Source organism: Sesamum indicum, linkage group LG15 (genome assembly GCF_000512975.1).
Source record: "Sesamum indicum cultivar Zhongzhi No. 13 linkage group LG15, S_indicum_v1.0, whole genome shotgun sequence".
NCBI lineage: Eukaryota > Viridiplantae > Streptophyta > Magnoliopsida > Lamiales > Pedaliaceae > Sesamum > Sesamum indicum.
The window spans coordinates 3,620,601-3,646,005 of record NC_026159.1 but is presented as its reverse complement, the minus strand read 5'-3'; the positions used below and the strand labels follow the sequence as shown (position 1 = coordinate 3,646,005).

General features: G+C 34.5%; 1 protein-coding gene, 1 non-coding gene and 1 pseudogene across 2 annotated transcripts; 1 reads left to right on the top strand and 2 right to left on the bottom strand.

The window, feature by feature from the left end:
* On the bottom strand, positions 13,273-13,776 carry LOC105177738. The gene has a single exon (XM_011100982.2). The coding sequence runs from the start codon at positions 13,646-13,648 to the stop codon at positions 13,496-13,498; it is 153 nt and encodes a 50-aa protein (XP_011099284.1). The 5' UTR covers positions 13,649-13,776; the 3' UTR covers positions 13,273-13,495.
* Positions 18,665-18,736, bottom strand: TRNAD-GUC. The gene has a single exon. It is a non-coding gene; the product is annotated as a tRNA-Asp (tRNA).
* Positions 20,575-22,164, top strand: LOC105177736 (annotated as a pseudogene).

Sequence of the window (25,405 nt, the reverse complement as noted above, 5' to 3'; positions counted from 1 at the left end):
CGGAGGTAATGATGAATTGGGGAAGCTGGGGTTTCAGGAGAAAACTGTTCTGTACCCTTTCTTGCAACCCCAGATGAAATGTACTCAAATGCACTTCATAGGGTATATTATAAATTAGTGAACCAAATTTATGTATATATGCCTTCTATATTATTAATGATCTTCCACTTCCTTCAAAGTACATATTAGCAGTAATTCAAAATGTAAAGATACAGTTCTTCTACAGTTACTCCACTTCAAACAGCAGAGATAAATCAGACCACTATAGTCATACATATGCTCATCCACACCAATTCTTGCTTTTCTGTATGAAAACAGTACAGAGATACACATATATACGGAATTAAGTATATGTACCATATACACACAGTACGTAGTATATGACGAAATTAGGGCATGATGTATATATATTAGAAATGCAACCATGATAGAGGCGGAAAGTAGGGTTTATTAATCATAGCGGTGGCTTTTCAAGTTAAAATAAAAGAAATTAGGTTTGCCGGAAGAGGGCCGTGAGCTCTTTGTAGGTGTGAGCCCTTCCTTGCTGCATGTGTGTGAAAAAAGCTGTGTTTTTTTTTTTAACAACAATTTAAAGAGTCTACACTGCACGTACCTTTGTCTATCACCCTACGCAATAGACAAATTCACTTGAATTCCCCTGTGCTTTTAGGGACGGGCCCCATTTGCTCCGTGTCCTGTTCACCCACCTCAAAAAAGACTCCATTTCCGGTATGTCTGTAAGAAATCCATAAACCTCTTCTCTTTCAAAGGTACTAACTTTTTGCCTTGTATTCAACTCTGATAGTTGTTTCTCAGCTGTTGGAATTTGCAAGTAGCCGGCCCTTTTGGGTTCTTGGGACCATTTAAGCTATGAGAGCGATTGGGGCTTGTACAGTTGTGTTCATTTTGCATTGCAGGCCCATTACAATAAACCCTAGTTCTTCAACGCTGCACTTTTCATGCCCTAATCTTCACCCTTGGCTACCCTTTTCCATTTTGGGTAATTTTTAATTCGACATCTGTTTCTGGGTTCTTCAACAGAGCGATTGTTTGTTGAAGGGTTTGTTTCATACTTGTGTTTTTCACTTTATTGAAAACAGAAGCTTGAATTTGTCTGTGGAAGGGGAAAGACAGTACTGCAACAGGAGGAAATTTAGCCACGGTAACTGAGTTATGGTAAGCAGAAAAGAAATATATACATATATATATATATATATGTATTTGTGTTTGTATATAACTCTTTGAGAAAAGGATTTCAGTAGAAATATGAACCCTAATGCAACAAAATCCGGGATTATTACAGCATAATTAGTTTCATTTAATTTTCCAGTAAATTAAATATAATTTGTGAAAATAAAATCAAGGGACATGACAGATTAATTTAATCTCAGACATTGTCCACAGTCAAAGGAATGGGTGAGTAAATTCAGTCTTTAATTAAGGCAGCTCATGTAAAAATATATATGTTTGTACTTTGGTTGTCTATATATGTTTCAAGAATCAAATTAATTGACTGCAAATGCGTGTAAATATGTGTAATGTTTTCTTGATTTTCTCTACTATATATTTTCGTTCAGGCTGAGGTTTTTACTAATAAAATTGTCGGAATATTCAACATAAACCACTATAAAATAACACGAAATTTGTAATAATTTTTTTAAAACGATTATATGTCCGTTCCAATTGGAACAATCTTCGTAGCAACTTTGAAATGAAAAATATTTGCTGACATACGTTTTTTGCCAGAAGAAATTTGTATGTTTAGAACGACAGAATAATTACAAAGGCCATTCCTACACAGTTGTATTCGTAAAGCCGTTACAAAAACTTCTATGTTGAAGGGTTTCATCCAGAGCCGTTACAATTTTATTGTAATGCCTATTTTAGCCGCCGACGTATTTTTATTTTAAAAGCTGTTACAAATTAAAAAACAATATGTACAAAAGACATTCCAGTAAAATATTTTTTTTTATATAGTGAAGTCATAAATTCTAATTAAATTAATGAAAGTACAAAGTGTAGTAGGTACTAGATATGTCCTTTGACTGGTTGATACAGAAACTATATATATGGTTTCATTTTTCCTGCAAATATATGTTTGCTTATTTTTTTGGAAGATGTGGGATAATTTATTATTTTTTATAAGATTTTTTTTTGTCATTTCTCATATCACATAGGAATAAATTGTATTTTTCCGTACTGTATCAATTAATTTCTTAGAATCATTTTGTCTTTTTATTACACAAAAGTGAATTATTATTCCCTATTTCTTCTAATACAATCAGTTAATCCTAATATTTTGGTAATAGTTAATATATATTTACAACAGTTTGTCATTTTTAACAATTAATATAATTAATTATGACAAATTAAAAATTATATATGTCTTCTAATGTTTCCTGAATATTCATAAATTATGTTTGTATTAATTACGCGAAAAGCATTTGACATAATAAATGGTGTGAATTGATAGAAAGGCACATTCATTGCATTTACTTTATGGGTTTTAATTGGTGGAATAAAATCATGATGAACGATGACCAAAATTCCTACTCTAACAAATTTTTTTCATAAAACTAATTAATTAAACCCTACCCAATACTTTCTAAACTCAAATTGACTGACAACTACAATAATTATATATTAATTATTAATATTAAATAATTATATCTAATTAATAATTATTATTAAAATAAAACAATATCTACTATTACAATTGAATAATCATCCCACACATTAATTGGTAAGATTCGAACTCGATATGAATTTAGGATTATGAGGTCTGAATTTCGTCAATTGAATTAAGTCGATTATTGATCCCCACACAATACTATATAATTGGCGGGTTTTCGAGCAGGCCACCTAATTCATTTGCAAAATACGTGACTTGGATATATATGTGTGTGTATATATATGTATAATTTAAGTTGTGAGAAAAGAATTAGGGCAGGGTTGAAGAGGTGGGCAATACCTAAAGGATGGAATGAATAAATTGTAATGAAAAATGGGATGGGGATTCCATCAAAACGAGTCGTTTTCATTAACTTTTTCCATTTCTACTGTTTGAGGGACATGATTTAACGTTAATGCATGCGAGCGTACGTACAAGATTGATATGATCACAGCAATTGTAGCTATAAATTAACATATATATGTCAGATATTTATTTAACGTGCACACATCCACACATAAATCTCGTTACTTGAAATTTAATTTCTTACGTACCCGATACAATTAATCAATCAATCTCCCTCCTATTCCAGCAACATTTCAACTCACAGAATATTAATCTATTCTCATGGTCTTTAATTTAAATTGGTATATTTTAGTGCTGATATTGCAAGCCAGGTTTATATCAATGCTTACAATTAGGATTGGTGTTTAAATAAACTTATTTAAAACAGTGCATAAGCTTATAAATATTTTTAAATTTTATAAAATATTAATTAAATTTTATTTTAAAAATAAACTTTCCATGTATTTAAATAACAAAATTATGAAACTTACAAAATCTAAGTAATGTCGACTTTTAGTTAATATATAACTAAATACTAATTAGTAAATATATTAATTAAAAAAATAATCAATAAGATCTAGCTCAATTATTACTTTGATTTTCATTTATTTTCTAAAAAACTTATTAAACATTATACCCCGTGTAAATGAGGAATTAATACTTTGGTTTTCATTTATTTCCAGATGTCCCACTAAAATCCAAATCTTACAAGATCCAAGTGAATCCTCCAATCACATAACAGGACAAGTTTTGGGGCCAATTGAACATATATTGCACGTCAACTCCACCAAATCAATCAGCTGTGTATGGGCATAAATATCGATCGGTTAGTATATAGTTTTTCGTGTGAAATTATTGGGTGATGTTTTGACAAATATGAATTGGCTTCATCTTCTCAAAAAATAGAACCAAGTTACAGAAAGTGGTGTCACTTCATCTTCATCATGTTATGGGATTCAGATACATATATATAGAGAGAGAGATGATGATCACCTTCAATTCCAACTTCCCATTATAATAGTGGAGCATCTTTACGAGCTTCTCTACACCCAATCCATCTTTTCGGATATTGTTGGATCATGTATACTTTTTATTAATATCATGAGAAAGTGAAATTAAGGTCTTATAATTTTCAAGGTGACCTGTTATATGTTGGGATATTGTTATTCTATTATATAGTATATATTGTTTATTGTAATAGCAGGTGTTGTTCAGATTTTATTTATTTGATATTGTTAATCAGTGTATGATTATTATAATTGTCTTTGCTAGATTTTGATATTTGAAAGGAATTATTGTCACGAGTTATTTTAATTAATGATTATTTATCGCTTCAAATTAAAAAAAAATCATGAGAAAAGTCATTTTGTTTGAGTCAATTTGCAATACATATAAAAGCATACATGTGTTAAAAAGATATTTGAGTAATAAGCTTATGATGTTTATGTAGAATAGATGCTGAATATTAAGGACTAAATTGCCATAAATATGAAACTCTATTAATATGAGTTCCAAAAAATCATTTGGAAGGAGGATGGGAAGAAAGAGTTGCAAGACTATTGGGTATGGACTTAATTATACAAGAAATTGGAGTCTTATTTCTATTATTTTTGTGGTTCTCTTCCAGGTGTCTTCTCAGAGTAATCCCTTGTTTTCTCTTATTTCTTTTTCGATTTTTCCTAAGAGGGTGTTTGGCTAAACTTATAAACTTCTCAAAAAAATATCTTAATAAATAAGAATGATTTATGTAATAATATATAAATTAGGTGGTATTAATATAATTATGCCTAATAATTACAAACAGTAAAAGGAAAATATTAAATATTTTGTATCTTTATAAAAATATATATTCATAAATAAATATAAAATATTATAAGATAATTCTTTGAATTTATTAATTTACAAAAGTAGAAGTTACAAATTGATATTAAAATATACAATAGAACATATACTTTATATTAAATAATTATTTACAAAATAAAAAATAGGGATTATTGCAATTTTCGTCCAGTTTCTTATGGGCGGTGGCATTTCCAATCCAGGTCTTTCCCAAAATAGAATATTGGAACAGTAATTAAAAAAATTTGGCAATTTTAGGACAAATTACCCTAAATCGGCCGGAATTGTGCACGAGGGAGGCACGTGAGCTTTTCAAATTTGCCTGAAGCTGACGTGTCCGGTGATCTGCTTATGTGTTAAAAAAGGGGGAGGGGGGAATGACGTGGCATCGCTGACGTGGAAAAAAAGCCACGTCAGCTTGCCCATTGTTAAAAATCGCACGCTTTCTTCTGCAAACAAAATTGATTGCTTACCCCCAATCTGTGCTTTACAAGAACCCTAGTTCGCTCCCAATCTTTGCTAGAAAAAATTCGCTCCCAAGCCAAGCCAACGATTGAAAGAGAAATTGAGCAAGGAATTGAAGATGAGCAGTGTTTCATCCCTCGTCGAATGCTATTGTGGAAAGAGGACAGTGATTCAGACCTCATGGACTGAGATGAATCCTGGAAGGAGATTCCATTCATGTAAAAACTACAATGTAAGTGTGTTTTTCTATTTTGTTCATCTCCACGTAGCTGAGTTTTCTCCTCATTGTATTTAATTTTTCTTTTATCTTCTTAACTGATTGTAGATGGGTGGGTGTGGTTTTTTTGATTGGGAGGACCCTCCAATGTGTAGAAGGGCGCGTGCAATTATTCCAGGTTTATTGCGCAAGAAGAATGAAATGGAAGCTGAAATTTTGAAACTAAATTTCAGGCATGGAAGACTTTGGAGACTGACAATTGTTTTGTTGGTTGTTTGCATAATATGCATTTGGGTGAGTGTTGGATTGTGTTCGAAGAAGCAACAAGAAAAATGTAGGGTGTAGATGATGAAGAAGATGGTTAGGCTTAGTTCATATGTACTATTTTTAATTTGTAAGTGTTTGAATGTATTGTATTTAGTGTTTTTGAAGTTCTTGTATTACATTACAAAATCCATATGTAATCACTTGGTTATGTGTAATGGAATATATCCCTGTTTTGAATATATTATATTTAGTCTCATCTTTCAATCAATTGTATTACAAATCCATATTTAAACATTTGGTTATGTGTAATGAAAGTTCTGCAAACAGAGTTTATGTGACTTGGACTGTGAACTCATAATTTCTGCAAGTACATGGACTGTGAACTCATGATTTCTGGCAAACTTTCTGCTAACAAAAATGTCATAATTTCTGGAAAAATACATTGCAATTTCTGATCAAATTCCTGCAAACAAAAAACTCAACAATGCAAACAAAAAATAGAACAATTAACATTGAAGTCATAATTTCTGCAACTCATAATTTCTGTCAAAATTCTTACATTTCACTTGCACAATATCCACAAAAACTCATCCACAAAAACTATCCACAAACATGTGAACTCATGATTTCTGGCAAACTTTCTGCTAACAAAAATGTCATAATTTCTGGAAAAATACATTGCAATTTCTGATCAAATTCCTGCAAACAAAAAACTGAACAATGCAAACAAAAAATAGAACAATTAAGATTGAACTCATAATTTCTGTCAAAATTCTTACATTTCACTTGCACAATATCCACAAAAACTCATCCACAAAAACTATCCACAAACACTCATCATCTAACTGCATTCCTACTACCACAAACTATCCACAAACACTCATCATCTAACTGCATTCCTACTACCACAAACTGTTTACAAAAACTCATCATCTAACTGCATTCCTACCACCACAAACTGTTCACAAAAACTCATTAACTGACACATACTACTTTTGACCGTGATCATCTGAACTTTGGGAAGGCCATTTAGAGATGTCAACCCACTTTCTCCCATGCTCCTTCACTATTGTCTTGGAAATAGGAGCTATTGGCCTGCTTGAAAAACAGGGCATGAAACTGGTACCAGTCATTGGAGGAGGTGCCCTGATGTTGAGTCTAGGTTGCAATGTCACTTGGGGTTGGAAGGACATGTTTGCGTTGGTCATCTGCAATTGTTCGTACATCGTAGGCCCTTGAACACATGGTGGAGTGGGTGTAGGGCCAGGTTCTGTCAGTATTTCTGGCTCCAAATCATGTTGCATTGGCTCATGTTGTTCCACAATTGGAGGTAAAATTGTAGCAGGATCATTTACTCCACTATTTGTAGTAGGCATAGTCACCTAATTCAATAACATTGAACACAGTGTCAATCAATTTGCAAAATAGGATTAAACACCCATAAAAAGTTAGCAGACTTACCCTATTTGGATCTTCATACACAGAATGTCTCCTCTTCCTTGTATTACCTGTAGATGATGAACCTGCCTGAAAATAAAAATTAATATACAAAAGAGTACATTAGTTTATATGTATACAACAGATTATTTATAGAAATAAAAGTGAATATTGAGGTACCTTTGAAAACAATGTATTCATTTGAATCTCATCAAGCCCAGGTTCTTGCATGTCCTTATATAAGGCACATCCCTTTGCATTATGCCCCTCTTCACCACATATCTTGCAGTGGTGTTTGACATGTTGCCTTCTGAGTTTAATTTGTTTATTTTTCTGTCCACCTTTTTCTTTACCTTCATCAGGCTCTCTATTTCTTGCTCCAGCAGGTCTTCCAGGACCCCGTCCAAAGTTTGGAGGCAATGGAGGAATGAAGCCTGTCTCAGCCCACAGCAATTCACCACTTATTGGTAGTATAGCAGGCTCATACACTGACTTGTATGTATCCACATTGTAGTAAGGGTGCACCATCTCTTCAGGTTGTAAATTTTGATTAAAAATTGCACTGCATGCATGCTTGCAAGGGATTCCTGACAACTGCCACAATCTACATTTTGATTAAAAATTGCACTGCATGCATGCTTGCAAGGGATTCCTGACAACTGCCACAATCTACATGTACAAGTTCTCCTCTCCAAATCCACTGAGAACTGACTCCCATCATAACATGAAATTTGATAGTATCTATCATTTGCCTTAATTATGTAAAACCTGATTCCTTCCCCAGAAACCCCACATTTTTCAGCAAACAGTTCAAGATTTTGCCTGTTCATATGTGTGACATTCACATAATCAAATTTCTGTAATTTCCCACCAATGCAAGCTGCAACAGGCATGTTTCTAAGTTCACCCCCATAGTACACAGCTACTGTTATGGATTCTGTTTCAGGGTCTGTAAACAGAGCATAAAAAAAAACCTAAGCAACATACAAATAACAGCACACCATACCAACACCAATATTATAATAGTAATTTCATGGGGGACCACATTTCCCCTTTAGAAAATAGCAATACAAAAAGAAAAAAAATAAACAAATGCACTGACAAAACGACGAAGAACAGTCATCTTCAGGGGACCATGTTCCCCTTTTCACAATACCAAATTTAATTTCTTTAAATAATACTCTGATAGCACTAAGCACAATGCAAGCAAAATAAGAAAATAAAATGGAGGAACCACTTACGATAAGCAGGCGGTGGCATTTTCAAATGCCTGTCTGCGCGAATGACCACTTACGATAAGCAGGCGGTGGCATTTTCAAATGCCTGTCTGCGCGAATGACGACCATCTTCCCACAATTGATTTTACCGCAGTGAAATTTCCTTTCCTTCGTGCCAAAACTCAGTAATCGCGTTTCTAAATCTTTTTCTTTCTCTACAATTTAGGTATTTGGCTTCAATATTTACCCCTCTTTCTTTACCCTAATCTGTAAAAGAGGGGAGAAGACGACAGCAGCACGTGCTTCAGACGTGCTACCTATTTTCCCTCTAATTCTGTCCACGTTGGCAAGCTGACGTGGCTTTTTTTCCACGTCAGCGATGCCACGTCATTCCCCCCTCCCCCTTTTTTTAACACATAAGCAGATCACCGGACACGTCAGCTTCAGGCAAATTTGAAAAGCTCACGTGCCTCCCTCGTGCACAATTCCGGCCGATTTAGGGTAATTTGTCCTAAAATTGCCAAATTTTTTTAATTACTGTTCCAATATTCTATTTTGGGCAAGACCTGGATTGGAAATGCCACCGCGCATAAGAAACTGGACGAAAATTGCAATTTGCCCTAAAAAATATAAAAAACTAAATTATATATTAATTAAGCTTATTTTTAGATTGATATTGATATATATTATTTAATTTAATACAAAATATTGATTAAATTCTGAATGTAAATTAATACAATAATAATTATGTAGTTAAATACATAAAAATATATAAATAATTAAAAAAAGCTCGGTAGCCAACTTTCGCGTCAAGCTTTTGCCGAGTTGGCTCGACTCACTAACCAGTTGCAGGAAGTTGGGCCACACACGGTCTGAACATTTAAGTCCCAAATTCCAATTCTTAATGGACTCATACGGACCCGTCTTCCTCATGGGTTGGGGCCTTTGGGTTGGGCCCATTGGGCTGCTTATCGTATTATAAATAGCAGTATGGGCTGGCCCTCATTTCCTTTTATAATAAAAATGCCGTATAATATGGTGATCATAGTTTACACTAAAATTTATATAATTAATACTCAATAAGTTAATCATTTTTCTAAAATGATAAATTTTGTAGCTCCTAATTGCGCTCAAAGTCTAAATGAATAATTTTGTTAAATTAATAAGATAATAATTTTCTGGAAAAACTCTTATATAAATTTATTATCCCTTCAATATTATTAATTAATAATTCTACAAAATTACAAATACGTATAACTAGGACAACTTAATAAAATATAATTATATTATTATTTATTTTTTAAAATTTAAATTCAACTGTATTTCATCTCTAATTTTAATTAAGAATGTTTGATGTTCTTTATATAGTAGTTGGCTTCTTATCATAAATGAACTTGCATTAAATTTTAATTAGTATTATGTACCATGTACAATGAGTTTTTTTTTCCCCTAAGGAGCATGTAATATATTTAATTAGTGACGTCGTATGAAAATTATTCAATTAGTCAATACAATATATATTTTTATTCATGAAAATAATTTAGGTTCGACGAATATTGTTTTTTTAAAAAATTAACAAATCATATTTATTAATTAATACCTCTTTAAAATATTAAAATTACGTGGTCTCCGTACTACTAATTTATATAGATTTGAATGTAATTGAATTTCGATATGAGATTGGGTTGGATGCAAGGGTGTGTGGATCCCTTGGGGACACGTCATCACTTCCTAGCAACATATATATATATATATATATATATATAGATAGGGTTTGAGTCATGTGCGCGTGATTACAGGCGAAGAATGGTGGAGCCGCAGCCTTTAGGGAGGGAGGGAGGGAGGAAAGAACCCCCAGGCCGAGCCCCAGTCGCACACTGATCAGCATCAGGGGAAGTGGAGTCTGGACTCTGGACTTGGGAGTTGGAGGGGAATGGGGAATGAAGAAATGCATTCATGCCCAACACACACTACAAGCTGTCACTTTGACCAATCACGCACGTGTTTTTTGGTGGATATAAAACTTTAATGCCCCTGTCTTTGATTTTTTTCTTCTTCTAAATTTAGTGAATAAAACACAATAATTATGTATCTACTACCCAACATTATTTTTCCTCAACTCCCATATGCAAGACCCTTATACCACCCCCCCCCCCCCCCCCTTTCACCCCCTTTACCCCCCCCCCCCCCCTCCCCCTTTTTTTTCTTTGTTTTCTGTTGCCTCGCTTTTTCAATAATTCACTAAATTCAAACGTTAAATAATGGATAAGGACGACAACGAGTCGAAGCTCTTCAATGGGTTTGTCAGAAATAGGGATCTAACCAATCTAAATTTTTTTTTATTAGAGACCTGATTAAATGGAGCCAGTTGAAAAAATTTTAAAATATTAAAAATATGTTTTTAAAAAAATACTGTTACAACTTTATATATATGAAAAATAATATTATCAAAACTTTATATATTTTTTAATAAATTTTTATGTATACATTTTAGGCTTTAGAATATTAAAAAATCTTAAATACATAGTACTTAGCATTAAATCTTTTTATAAAATATTTTATATTATCATTATTTCATTTATAAAAATATTAACTTTTTGTATTATATATAAATATACATAATTTTTCATAAATGTATATATATACTTTACATAAGTGTATCCTAATAAAATATATAAATCAGACTTGGGGTATCTTGCCAAAATGAGGCGAGTTCAAATCTAATTTCAACCTGTTATCAGCCTTAACTATGGGATAAGAATATTAAAATAATTCATTTAAGAATTTTCTCAAGACAGATGATCTACTTCCCTTAAATCGAAAGGTGTATATGAGTAAGGGTCACAGGAAATTTCAAAAGAATTTTATATGTGAAATTTTAAGTAAATTAAAAAAAATGAAATAGTAGGATGATTAGGATATAAAACTAAATGAAGCCACTCGACATCCGACTGAACTTAATCAATATAAGTTCATTTTAATGCTCGACTTGAACTCAATGCGATTAATACAAAAATAATAGATTATACTTAGAAAAAAAAGATCAAATTACTGAAACTCGATTCAATTAAAACTTATTTGAATTCGTTTGGAGCAATAATTTCAACTAAATTCAACAATCTTTTAAATTTAATATTAGTTTAAATAAATTTAAATAATAATATATTGAATTCGACTAAAATTATTTATTGGGCAGGACGATAACCAATTATAAAGTTAATGAAACACGATGTGTCCCGGTGGGTAGTGGGAGCAAAAGTAGTTGAGGAACACACGGCCTTTATTTAAAACAACAAAATAGAAAGTAGGACTGTTTGATTCCGACTAGTCTGCAATGGTACATGACTCGCACGTGCACCTTGGATTGGCATATTGGAATTGGATGGGTGAGGCCCACTCGTAATATCTGTCAACCTTTGGGACCGAAACTGAAACCCAAAAACTTTGCCCACCGCTTCAGAGGGGCAAAGTGCAAATATGTTTAGTCGTTTCCATGTGGAAATATCTAGCCTAAGCATTGGTTTCATCTCTCCAATATTATTTTATATTTTTACACAATTATTAAAAACAAATTATTTTTACACTTTACTCTATTTAGTCTTCCATGAGCATTTTTTGAGGAAAATGAATGAACTCGAATATAGGATAATTAATCCGGCCGGTCGGAACTTTTACTATGGGCTTTTTGATTCCTACAAATTCAGTTGTCGAGCTTTTGCGTTCTAATTTAACGAGTGAATAATCTGATCGGTGGAGGTAAAAATCAGATTAGGAATGTAAAAACTATTTCCAGTAAAGTATTAAGAGAAGGAGATTATTATTATTTTTTTTAATAAATCTGTAATTATTAAACTAGTTTTAGTAAGAAAATTGTGTCGAGACGTAGATGGTTGGTCCACATTAATTGCTTGGGGTAGTATAAATACCCCTCAAACATTGTAAAGAAGGACTTTTGGCAATTAAAAGAGAAATGATTTTTTAGTTTGTAATGTGTGAAGTATGTTTAGATCACGAGTTTTTCAGTTCTTCCCTATTATCAATCAAACTCAAATTATTTATATAAAAAAATTGTTTATGACATACTTGATACAATTGAATTAGAAGAATGATATAATTAAAATACGTAATTAATTGGATAGGACGATGGACTATATAGATTTAATTTGGACAACAAAGTTGTTGTAGTAGTCTGATTGTGAAACAAGGTACAGATCCCACTACAGTTGCACATAGATGTTGGACGTCGGGTAATAATATGATGATTGAAGCTAAAAAGGAATAGAAAATCTAGGGCCAAAAGGAAAGACAAAGTTGATAGAATAAGGACAATCTGATGTCCTTTCATGGGGAACAACCTCACATGCCATCTCCAACCCGCTTTTCAGAAAGGTAACTCCCATGAATATAGCAGCACCTTTCAAGCACAAATGCTCCTTTCCTCATTCCATACAAAAAACCAAAGGAAACTGGAACTACAGGGTGGTCTCTGTATGTCCTAATTTTCAGTATCATCGTTAAAGTGGTTCTTGTTTTCTTCCTTTCTATGATCTCATTGCTATAGTTTTAATGTTGTCAAAAAAAGTTTATTTTATTGTCTTATGCTTCTTGCTTAGTTGTTGTTGTCCTAACAGATGATGCTCAATGTTAATTCTTGTGTGTGTGTTTTTTCTTTTTAAAGTTTGGTTTGTTCCAATTCTAGTCACGGTTGCGCAGTTCGTTTGTAGAGGTACTTATAGATTATCAATACAGTCTTCACATCGACAAATAAATTTTAAAAATTACTCATTCTTATCAAGGGATCTTATAAGAGTAAATTCCTAATAAAGCAGATGGAAAAACTGATTAATTTTGATAAACTAATGCTACAAGATTACTAAGAGGGAAGTGATCTGAACAACATTTCCCTGTTGGTATTTACAATTGAATCACAAAACCAAAGGAAGCCCCAACAAAGTGGAAAGTAAACTATAATTAGGAGCAAAACCCTTTGAATTATCTCCTAATGAATCACTAGGCTAATTCTTGCTCTGTAATTAATCAGTCATGCCAGCAAAGCAGCATCACCACACATCTTCTCATAATGTACAGCCTTCCTCTCTGCTCCTTGAGAAACCTCCCTAATCTTCTGCTTGATAATCTCTTCTTTGATCTTTCCACTGATGCTGCTGCATTCCCCATTTTCATCTCCATATACACTAACCTTAATAACTTCGAAGGATGATGAGGGAAGTAGTGTTTGGCTGCTGCTAAGGTGGTTGTTTTTGTTCAAGAATGATGAGAAGTAGAAGCTGCAGAATGGGTTTAATTGGATATTGTATGGAAAGTGTGTTGAGTATGAAGTAGAAGAGAAGGGGCTCTTCTCTTATAATGGGCGAAGGAGGAGTTGGGGTGGGGGTGGGGGGGGGGTTGGCCCATACTGTGTGTGCCACGTCATCATCTATAGCAACATTAATGCAGGTATCATCCTCCAAGATAGTTGGTCGGCCCCCAAGAGATAAATATGTTATCAGGTTACCACGAAAGTTTTCCTGCTTCCTTTTCTAGTCTTTTTTTCTACCTTTCCTATTTATCCTTCTTTCCCCCAAACTGATTTCAACGCTTTCTAAAGTGTAGGTGATGGAGCTATCACGCTTTTAATTTTCTTCTTCATGTGTTGCAATCGACTCAATTTTTTGTGTACCAACAAAAAGTTCTCATTTATCTAATCTGATAAATATCCACCATACATTTAATCAGTATTTTGATTAAAATTAGAAAAGAGCCCTAATTTGAATTTAGAGGATTTTTCCTTTTTTTTTTTTTTGGTATATGATCTGATTCACGTTAGTATTTGGGCTATAATATGCTAACGTAACATAATTCGCAGTTTTTGTTTTTTAAGTAATGATTGTTTTATCCTCTTTTGTAAAGACATTAGGGTGAGTTGAAGTGTGACTTTTGTTGTAAATTTGGTACAGATAAGCCAGTCAAAAATTTACAGCAGAAGTGATACTTCAACACTGCTGAACTTGTGAACTGCATATTTTAATGCACATTTCAGAAAAAAAGGTACTCCTGAATAGGGACAGTCTACAGACATCACTCACCACTTAAATTATTACATTAATAACGTAAGAAGGTTTCATCCCCGAACTGGAACTGAGATGCGGTTCCAGCTGGATCCAATGCCCTCCTTTAATTCCAACAACACTCCATTTATTTATCAACACTTGTTCTTGGAATTAGGGGCAGTCCTAAACATGTTTTGCTTAGTGCTCCTTCAATTTAATTACTGCTCTGCCCATTCCCTTCTGTCCAAAATTTAATTTTATTTAATTTCACAAATCCAATAATGTTTTGTTTTGCACTGCTCCCCATCATTTATTGCAGCATTCGAAATAAATACACGTTATAACTTATGAACACATCAATTCAATTAATAAATTAAAAAATAAATAATAATAAATTTATATTAAATTAGATAAATATATATTTACAAGCTTTTGTCATTAACATAAATGAAAAATTGGAACTAAATTCATGCTAATTTAGTAGATAGGGAAAAAAATTACTACTTTATTCCTTGGTGACCCACCAAGATCAACTGGCCAAGATTATCTTAATAATTCACCAGGTCCGTGCTGATATGGTAAGTTGGATATTTGTTCTTCCTTTTTGGAATTGTTCACCTTTCCTTTTTCTTTTGATCTCCTTTCTCTATCACTATTTCTTTTCTTCTGTTTCCAAAATATTATATACAGTGAAGATAGGAATCGACTGACGAAAATATCTTAGTCAGAGACAAGGGAAAAGTGTTGATGATCAGCTAGTCTAGGCATGACAATGCTAGTCGTCGTCATCTGTTGCTCTCCAATGGTTGTAGGTCCTAACCATATTAATGAACAATAAAAATACCTTGATCAGGAGAGGGGGACAAGGATGATTAAAATACACTCTAACTCACTGGAATTTCAAACAGTGGACCAGGTTCTTGGTCCAAGTGTTTCAACCTGGTTCATCCTCAAAACTGAATGTGGTAATGTAATAAATAATTACGCAAACAAGACACGGCTGCACGGTACAAGGAGGACATGTCAGCACGTGATCAGCACGTGAGGGACACGCCCACCTCCTCGACTTCCTGGATCTTTCTCTCTGCTGGTTTAAATTCCCGCAGCTTTTAGGGTTTCGTTGTTAATCACTGATTAATATAAGTACGGTTAGATTCCATTAATGAAACCTAATAGGTACGTGGTAGAATCTTTGTTTTGATTTGTACAGAAACTAGCGAACACAGACAGCGCCGGAATTTGCAATTCAATGAATGATTGGGGAGTGGTTTGTTGAGGAAGTAAGATTATGGATTAATGATTAACCAAGTTCAGTTAATCTGGGTTAATGATGGAAATCGTCTTTGGATTTTGGTGTGTCTGAGAATCAGGGTTTTCGATTTTCTTGTCTGTTGTGTCCATCCCCTTCTGGTCTGAATGCAAAGTGCAACCCACCTTGCGGATTTAAGTAATTTTCCAAGTCCAATTTCATTTATTTATTTAAATTTGTATAAGTAATTACTATATTTCATTTTGCCTATTATAGTATAGGAATATAACGAAATGGGTAAAGTTCTAAGGCACTAGTAACAAATGCTAGCTAGAATCCTTATATGTCTTCATCAGATATATCATCTTGAATCTAATGCTTATAGACAACATATTTTTGGTCCAAACTAGAACAACATTATAGTACACTTAGAATTTGTTAAATTTGATATATATATATATATATATATATATATATAAATTCAGAATGCAGTTTATATTTAAAAAACACTCGATGTTGTGCCAAATAATAATACATTTTGGATGTCAAATTGTTGGTACTTGATTAATTGTTAATATATATGTTGTTATAGCAATTTTAACACAGTGAAAATTTTAACCTCCACTATGTTGCCTAACTTACCACAAGCTAGTCCCCGTTTACTCATACATTCTTACTTGTGTATGATTTGGAGAGTTTGAATAAAGATCATCTGCACAATGTATGCAAACAAGCAAGATTACTCAATAAATAAAGCAACACAAGTAAGTTACTGGCAAACGGCCAACTTTATAATTTTATACACTATATTTAGATTTTGGGAGCCGAGAACCCTCCTCAGAGCCTTTAGGCCACTACAAGGCAGGGAGTCGATCAATCGCTATAAGCATTCTGGATTGGTTATGACAGGTGTGTAGTGGTCATTCTTTCGATCAAGGGGATTGAAACGTCTTTGAGATTTTCATCTGGGCCTGCGGGTAAATTACGACTCACCTTATTTCCACCTATCATGTCTATTATTGTTTACCAGCCAAGCATCCTCCAAATTCATATATTTTTCTGCTCGATACATCTAAAAGATATGAAGCTAGCTTCCTAACCAAGAATTCGAATAAAGTTCCTCCACGAAGTCCTTGGGTAAATGCACTGACAAGCACCTCTTGGTGGGCCATGGGGAATTCCAGTATAGCTGTGTTAAAACATTGGATATAAGTCCTCAAAGTTTCGTTCTCTTCGTGCTTGATTCCAAAAAGGCTAATAGCTGACTTCCTACACCTCTAGCTGCTAGCAAACTGGTGTTGGAAGAGGGAACTAAATTCTGCAAAAAATCTACTGATCCAGCTGGAAGCTGGTCGAACTATTGTTGGGCAAAATTCATTAGTGTAGTAAAGAAAACACGACATTTGATATCGGTATAACCTGTTCAGCAAGGCTGCATTTTAAAACTTATGGATATGCTCAGTTGGATTAGTAGCACTGTCATAAGCAGGTAGGTGTGAAGGTGCTCGGAAGTGAGCAGGAAGTTTTTCCATCATGATGTGTTTGCTGAAAGGGATGCCCCACCCAGCAGGCATGGTCTCTTTTGCTACCTGCTGGCGAAGTTCCATCATCTCATTCTTCAAGGACTACCAAATACCAGGGGGTTGATGTCCAGTACGGCAAGCTACTGGGAAAAGGTCATGCTCCGTTGGCTTGAGAATCGCGGAGGGTCAACTTGATGGTTTCCATGATGAACTGACGAAACTGCTTACAAAAACATACAAGATTGGCTAAGCAATTAAAGTACAAGTATTGCAGTTTGACACCCCCAAACTACTAGGAAAAACTATCTATAATTGTAGCGCTAATCTTCTTCTTACTGTACTTCCCGAATGGATAAAACGAAAGTATTAGTCTTCCCTTTCGTTTTGTTGCCTTTGAAGAAGATGATGGCTTAAAACTTCAAAGGCTATGGCCTAGACTATGAGCAGCTCCGAATCTTGTCTCCTTCTTTTGCTTTCTTTGCCTTCAACATAAAAGGAATTCGGCAAACATATCTTGAACAGTTGCAGCCTGCCATCTGCGTGTAGATAGGCAGTTTTCATCGCACAACCACCTGGCACAAGCTTCTCTATGCCATTTGCTTCAACCCCCACGCAACCAATCACCAAAACTTGACCGTTGACGAGATCACCAAGATTTGTCGACCATTTGAGCGCATCGTTTGCCATCCTACCGAGGAATCACGCAATATGTCTTGCGCACACAATCTGTCAATCTACCAAGAAATGCCGCAAAATGGTGTTGATTGTGCGCCGGTTGTCGACCATCTCCCACACATAGGCGCATAGCTCGCCCATGCGCGCACATCCTTGCGCATCTGTCTGAAGACTTCCCACAAAGTACCACACTATCAAGACCCAAGCCTGAAATACCCACAAGACACCAACACTGTCTACCAATCCTCAAAACCTACACGTACACCCGCCACGTAGCTTGCCATGCACCATCATCCAACGGATCCTTGTCATGATCTCCCTCTTTGAGCATTGCCAACTTTGTATGTACCACTTGTTTGGGTATATTAATTCAATAATATTATTTTATCATCGATTTCTACTAAAGTGAACAAGTAATTTCTATTGACAAACGAAATTTATTGTAAAACTTAAGTGTGTGAACTTCACAGTATAGGCTTCTGAACAAAATAAAAGAAACATTCGCTAACGAAATCGAAAACATAAAACCATTACAGCCCATATCCAATCTGTTAACCCATACAGCTCACTGATATTTATGGGCTGCTTGTTTTAAGAGTAATTTCCAATCTGAAACATAGACATTAGTTTGGGCCTGTGTAGCTCAATAAACGACATGTAGTGCTAAGAAAAACCCATAAACCCATCGACTAAAACAATAGATTAAAAACGCCGTTGCCGGGGATCGAACCCGGGTCACCCGCGTGACAGGCGGGAATACTCACCACTATACTACAACGACTTCTTGATATTCCTTTGACAAACTATTCTAACAAAAAATGACAAGTCAAGGCGTATAACTCTGGATACTCGTGTCGGGTTGACCATACTTTTTGAATCAAGATTCTTTTAGTCAAAATAATTAAGTTTATTAATATATAATAAAATAGTATCTCAATCAATTATTAGATGTATACATACATCAATACTTATTTATTTTACTTTATCAAAAAAGTGGGATGCGACTAATCAAACAAAGCTTTTAGGGTTGACACCTACCTCTGCAGTTCAACTATTCATAATTTCTTCAAGTACTCCTAAATTTTACTGCTTATGAATACATATATATATATATAGGAAAAATTCAAAAATACCATGTGATATTGGGATGCTTAAATTTTTTTTTGAGAAAAATAAAGTATTAATTACATCTCTTGTGAAATAAAAAAAAAATCAAAATTTCCCGGGTAAGAGTGTATGGTATACGCATGTTGACTGAGATTTTGAGTCTAAAAAGTGCATTTTTTTTAATAATTTTGCCTTTCTCTCCAATCTAATATATAATATTATATAATAAATAATATAATTTAATAAATCTTAAATAATATATAAATATTTATTAATAATAAAATAATATTTTTGATATAATTATATAGTTATATTAATATTTTTAATATAATATTTTTTTAATTAAATTAATTAAAAATTAAAATTAAAAAAATAGCAACAACGGCAAACTGCAGAGGGAGGGCACGGCCAGCGCTTTCCTAATCACTGTGCGATGGTGATCATCGTCGCCTATCGCAAGCAAGGGCGACGAACATCTAGGCGACAGGCATCGCGCCCTCTAGGGGTAAAGGAGGTGCGTAGGCGGGTGGGGAAGGGGGAAACGGGAGCAGGTCATGAGGTGGTTTGGGGGGTTTGATTATTTATTTTTTAAAATAATAATTTTATTTTATAAATTATAATAATACATATAATATAATTATATAACATGTCATTCAACTCATTCTTTAAAATCATGTAGGACTAAAATCCCCCAACAAATATCTAATTAGCATATCATGTCATTTTTCGGTCAAAAATCAAAATTTTGACTACTGAAAGACTAAGTTTTATCAATTTTGAAACTTAATGAATTTATAAAAAATGAGCATAATTATCAGACTAAAACTAATATTGAACATATTTAAGGGACTAAAAAAATAATTTTTTCTATATAAAATATTTTTTCCTATATAAAAATTTTAATTTTATATTATATATATTTATATTAGACATAGATATATTTTAATAGACTCTAATTAACCAGGTTGATTAGGAGGGGCATTTTAGTCATTGTCCTTGAAAAATTAGGTCCAAGAAGATCAGTGGACTGTGTGAGTCATTGTTAACAATATAGGTGTGATTTGTGATATATAAATTTTACAGAATTTTTTTTGATATTTTTCCATAACACAAGGAGTCAAAATGAATTTAACTCTTTCTCTCTCTCTTTAGACATAAATAATAATTTAGTTTAATAATTAAAATTGAGGTAAAATAAATAATATGAAGATTGTATGTCTAATCACACTAAATATGTAATTATCGTAATTATTTATTACTTTTATTTATAATGATGTATCGGAGATAGCAATGTAATCATATATGTATTTACCACTTAAAAAAATACATATATATATATATATTTGTCAAATTGAAATCAAACAAGAAATAACTGTAGTAAACTGAGATGATCGCAGATTAATCGATGAGCTAAAATTTGGATATATATTGACATAGTCAAATTTGTATTTATAAGCTTATTCAAATATCCAGAGACAACGAAAACGAATCTACCCGGAAGGAAGCACAAGGAGAAGCAGCAGCAGAAGTTAGTAATAATCAGACAAACGACTAATCTTCAACCAACCATACCATTATTTTCTACTTCCGCGTGCTTTCTTTTTCTACACACACACTAATGTCAAAAGTGTCAATATTCAAGAATTTCAGTCAACTTCGCTCGCTTCTCTTCCTACTTCCTTAATCTTCCCTGGAGTTCTTCTCCCATTACACATCCACACAGCAAAATAGCTCCACAATGGGCAGTCAGATCAGCAGAGGTAACCGAAGCAGCAGTACCCGTCATCCCCGGCCGCCGGAGCCTCCAGCTAGAAGTATCTCAGACCCCACCAGCTCCAATTCCAACGCACAGCCGGCGAACCCATCAAACGCCGATCTGAGCTCATACGAAGCCGCGTGCCACGCCGATCCTGATATCCGGACCTTCGACTCTACTCTACAGGTCCGTACCAGCCGAGCCATCAACTCCATAGCTGTAGGCCTCGAGGTTCGGTCCCTCTCCCTCGACTCCCTCAGCGAAGTTACCGAACTCTTACTTGAAATGAATCAAGAAGTTGTCAAAATCATCCTCCAGAACAAAAGGGACATTTGGAAAAATAAAGAATTATCCGATCTCGTCGATGATTACTTCGAAAACAGCCTTTTAACCTTAGATTTCTGCACTTCACTCGACGCCTGCCTTAAACGCGCCGGCCACATCGAGTCCATTATTAACGTTGCCCTTCGTAAGTTCCAGGAAGAACATTATGCTGTTAGTGAAGAAGGTTCAGTCAAGAATTATACAAGAACTCTGGAGGAATTAAGGAATTTTAGAACGGCGGGGGATCCGTTTACATTGGAGTTCTTTAAGGTTTTTAATTCAGTTTATGCACGGCAGCTTCTGATGTTGGAGAGATTGCAAGCCAAGAAGCGGAAGCTCGATAGGAAGTTGAGGAAATTGAAGGCGTGGAGGAAGGTTTCTAATGTGATATTCGTAGTAGCTTTTACATCAGTTCTGATATGCTCGGTGGTGGCGCAGCTGCCGTGCCGTTAGGATCGATGGGGAGATGGCTTAACTCGATTTGGAAGAAGTGTGAGAGGGACTTGATGGGTCAAAGGGAGATAATTAGCTCAATGCAAATAGGTAGTTACATTGTTATTAAGGATTTGGATAGCATAAGAGTGCTCGTTGACAAGTTTCAGATTGAGATTGAGGCTTTGTTGGCGAATGCCGATTTTGCAATGAGGGGGGAGGAGGCGGTGGTGATTGCAGTAGAGGAGATTAGAAAGAAGGTGGATAGCTTTATCAAGACTATCCATGATTTGAGTGAGCACGCCAATAAGTGTACTCAAGAAACCAGAATGGCAAGAACATTAATATTGCGGAGGATTATCAATCATCCCAGTGGCTCGAGTCAGGACATTGGTATGTTTTCCTGATGCCTGAACTAGCTTCTGCTGGCTTAGTTTAAAGTATGCAGATTACAGTAAATGTGTAAAGAAATGCTGATTATGTTCATTTTTAAAATGTATCCTTTCCAGAAATGAGAATAGGATTATGTTTTATCTTGTGATAAGTTAAATTACTTCAGTTATAGAAATTAAAGAATGGATCATTGATCATTAAGGTTGTGAATGGGAGTTCTAAATTTAGGTCATTTGATAATGGAGTTTCCTTCAGTTTTACCTAACAGAGTTGTGTGCACACACATTGTAATTAGCCAATGGAAGTATCTTTCCTTGGAGATAAACTGCTTCATGTGTTAACAAGAAACGACATGATAAAGTGGCTGTTTGAGAGTAAGACAGGAACTGGCATGTGTTGCACCTGCCAGAGTGGACACATGTGGTGATTTGTCAATTCTTGCCAACATCTGCATGATGGCATGTTGGGTTCCAACCATCTTTTACTGTTGAGTAAATGATGCTGATCCATCTACATTGGTATGCTGTTGAGAGTTTTATTATAGATTTGTCACAAAGTCGACTTCCTCGTTTTGGGAGAAAAGTTTGCTTTCATTGTTCCCTGCTGTGAACTAATATTAGGGCTGTAATTATGGATGAAATCATTATTGTTACGTCTGCTTCTCAAATCCTTTTGATTGTGGATAACTTTAATGGACAGATAATGAGCAAAGACAGCTCTTTTTGGCTATTTCTGTTGTAGTTTGGGCATATGTTGGTAAAAATTCATCCACCTTTCAGCAGCAATAAAGCTACATATTACACCATTGCCTTGCTCTACCTATTATGACGGTATTGTGTAAGATTAATGTACACAAGCCGTCTCCAAAGACAATCATATTGTTTTCCTACTTATATATATGCTGCATAAAGCTTAGAGTTGGTGGCTAAAAGTTTTGCAAAAACACTATACTGTTGAGATATTTTTTGCGAGAAAAAAATTCTGTTATCTTTTAACAAATTGCGAGAAATTTCATTTTAATAATTGCTAATGATTGAGGATCTATATTTCTAATTTTATAAATGCATCTTCACTGCTAGGAAATTGTCCAATTATATGTACATGTGTTTTGTTGGGATGTCCTATGATGGATTATATGTCTGTCAACTATGTGATTTCAAATAACTCACTACCTCATGACAGATTAGTGAAAGAGACTTCAAGCCGAACATCTTTTGCTCAATCCAAACAAGCAAATAAAGATTAAATCCTTCGTTCCATATACAGAAGCCTTGGGTTGAGATTGCAATAGCATTACTCCAGTCTCCATGTGTTAACTGACAGTCTCTGTATAAGTAACGCAAACATCGAGACGTCTAAAATTTTGAGCCCGTACACAAGTTTTACCTGTGCACAAAGCTTCACTTAGTCGAACCTTGTAATCCTCTTTGTATTTATCTCCTTGTCCTTTGTTTTACTGCATTGTTCCACAAAAACATTGCCAAATTACAGAAATCAATGGATTAAGATGCAGAATGCGATGTAGAAAGCAGATGAGCAAGGATGGCCTCTGATTGTGCCTGTCCTTTTTCTTTCTGCTCTAGAGTTCTGTTCTATATATGATAAGAAGAAATATTAGCATGAAGTCATTGTATTGTTACGGTGATCAAATTGTTTGATGCTAAGGTGTTGTGTTGTAAAAACCATTGTGCTCTAACTTTAACATCATCTTGAGATGATAATGTTGAAGGTACTCTCAGATTTGTCCTGTAAATGTTGGAGCTATTTTGCATAACTTGAAATGCAGTATTTGGATTCCTCCAGAAAAAAAGATGCTAATGATGAGACAGAGTTGATAGTCTCCTACTTGTGCTGTTCAAATTCTGTATTTTCTCTAATCCAAGAGCAGGTTTGATTTAAATTGAAGTAGTAGACTCTCATGGTTAGACCTTCAAATGCCTACAAAGAACATAAGTACCGACGAAAGTCGAATCGAAAGCCTCATTTATGCCGAGAAGAAGGCATGAGATTCATATGATGCATATTTCTCTCAATTTTCAGGTTCAACTCTGAGGAATTTGGAAAAAAAGAAGGGTGGTGTTGGATCACTGTATCTTTAAGTAGTTCAAAAGGGCTGAGAATACACCACTGGAGTGGGAGAGTCTTAGAAATACCCTTAGGATAAACTAACCATGTAAACGTTATGGATGAAACATTAGTCTATTGTCTTAACCCCGTCCAAATATTTCATCTAAAAGTTCCTTCATGATCCGGGTCGAATAATGCGATCTCGGGATTCGATCTCCACTCGAACTGCCAATTCGTCCAAAACCAGATTTTGGGTTCCCTGAGAATAAAAACACGAACTGTGAGCTCGTCGGGCACGTCCCCGACAATGACCCTCCGACGCTCAAGTTAGGTTGGTCGAATGAAATAGGTTCGATCTAGGAGTTCGGTCTCAATTAATGCGTATCAGTTACCTCATTTATGGCGTGTCGTGGTCTATTTATAATACACAGTTGTACGGCAAGTACTGGGTCACGTGGCCTTATCTTGTCGGTGCGCGTTCCGATCGAACGGTGGTCATTGTCCGGGTCTTCGGTCGGTGTACGCGATCCGGGTCGGGTCCAATGCGACCCTCCTGCTACAATACACGCGGATCCTGATCGCGAAATGACTGTAATGCCCTTAATGAGGGGTGTTTCGGTCCTTTTGCAGATGTGATATTTGAGTACTCATCACTTCAGTTTAATGTTTTAGTACTTTAGTGAAACATAAAATTCTGGTCATATAGACTAATTAAGAAACTTTAGAAATTTATTGTTCTTATGTAAGTAATTTTGAACAAATTCCAGGTGTTGTTTACTGCTTAGAGAAACAGCATATAAAATTGTGGCGAATTCTACTGATCTTGGGTGCTGATGATGCAGGATTATCTTCTTTGTCATAAATTTAAATATTTTGAAAGAAAAAAAAAACTTATTATAAAATTTATAAAAAGAAAAAGACTAGATAAAAATTGAGAATAAAGTGTTGGATTCGTTAAAAAATCACTTTTTACTAGAAATTATTTTTTTGAAAAAAGTTAAAATATCCTTTTATCCATTATCTTTATTTTATTTTTCTTTTCTTCTTCTCTTCTCCTTTTTCCGCTTTTTTTTTTTTTCCTTTCCCTCTCATTTTCTTGTGTAATTTGTACTTTGCACCCTGGCAACAGGGTTGATAGGCACTTCGCAATCCTAAAATACAAGAACTGGCAGTTTCCACCCTTGAAATGGATAACTCTTGACAAAATGCACACTTTCTTTTTCCAGGCCAAACCAGTCGCCGGATCAGCGATTTTTTTGTCCAAGAAAAGGTTTTTTCAAAGATAAATCTATTATGGTATGCACCACTCTTTATTGCATGTTCTGCTTCACCGTTCATTGTCATTGTTGCATGTTCTGTTGGTTATGGAGG

Coding starts and splice junctions, on each gene's coding strand:
- LOC105177738 (XM_011100982.2), bottom strand. CDS start 13,648: ATGGAGATGAAAATGGGGAATGCAGCAGCATCAGTGGAAAGATCAAAG.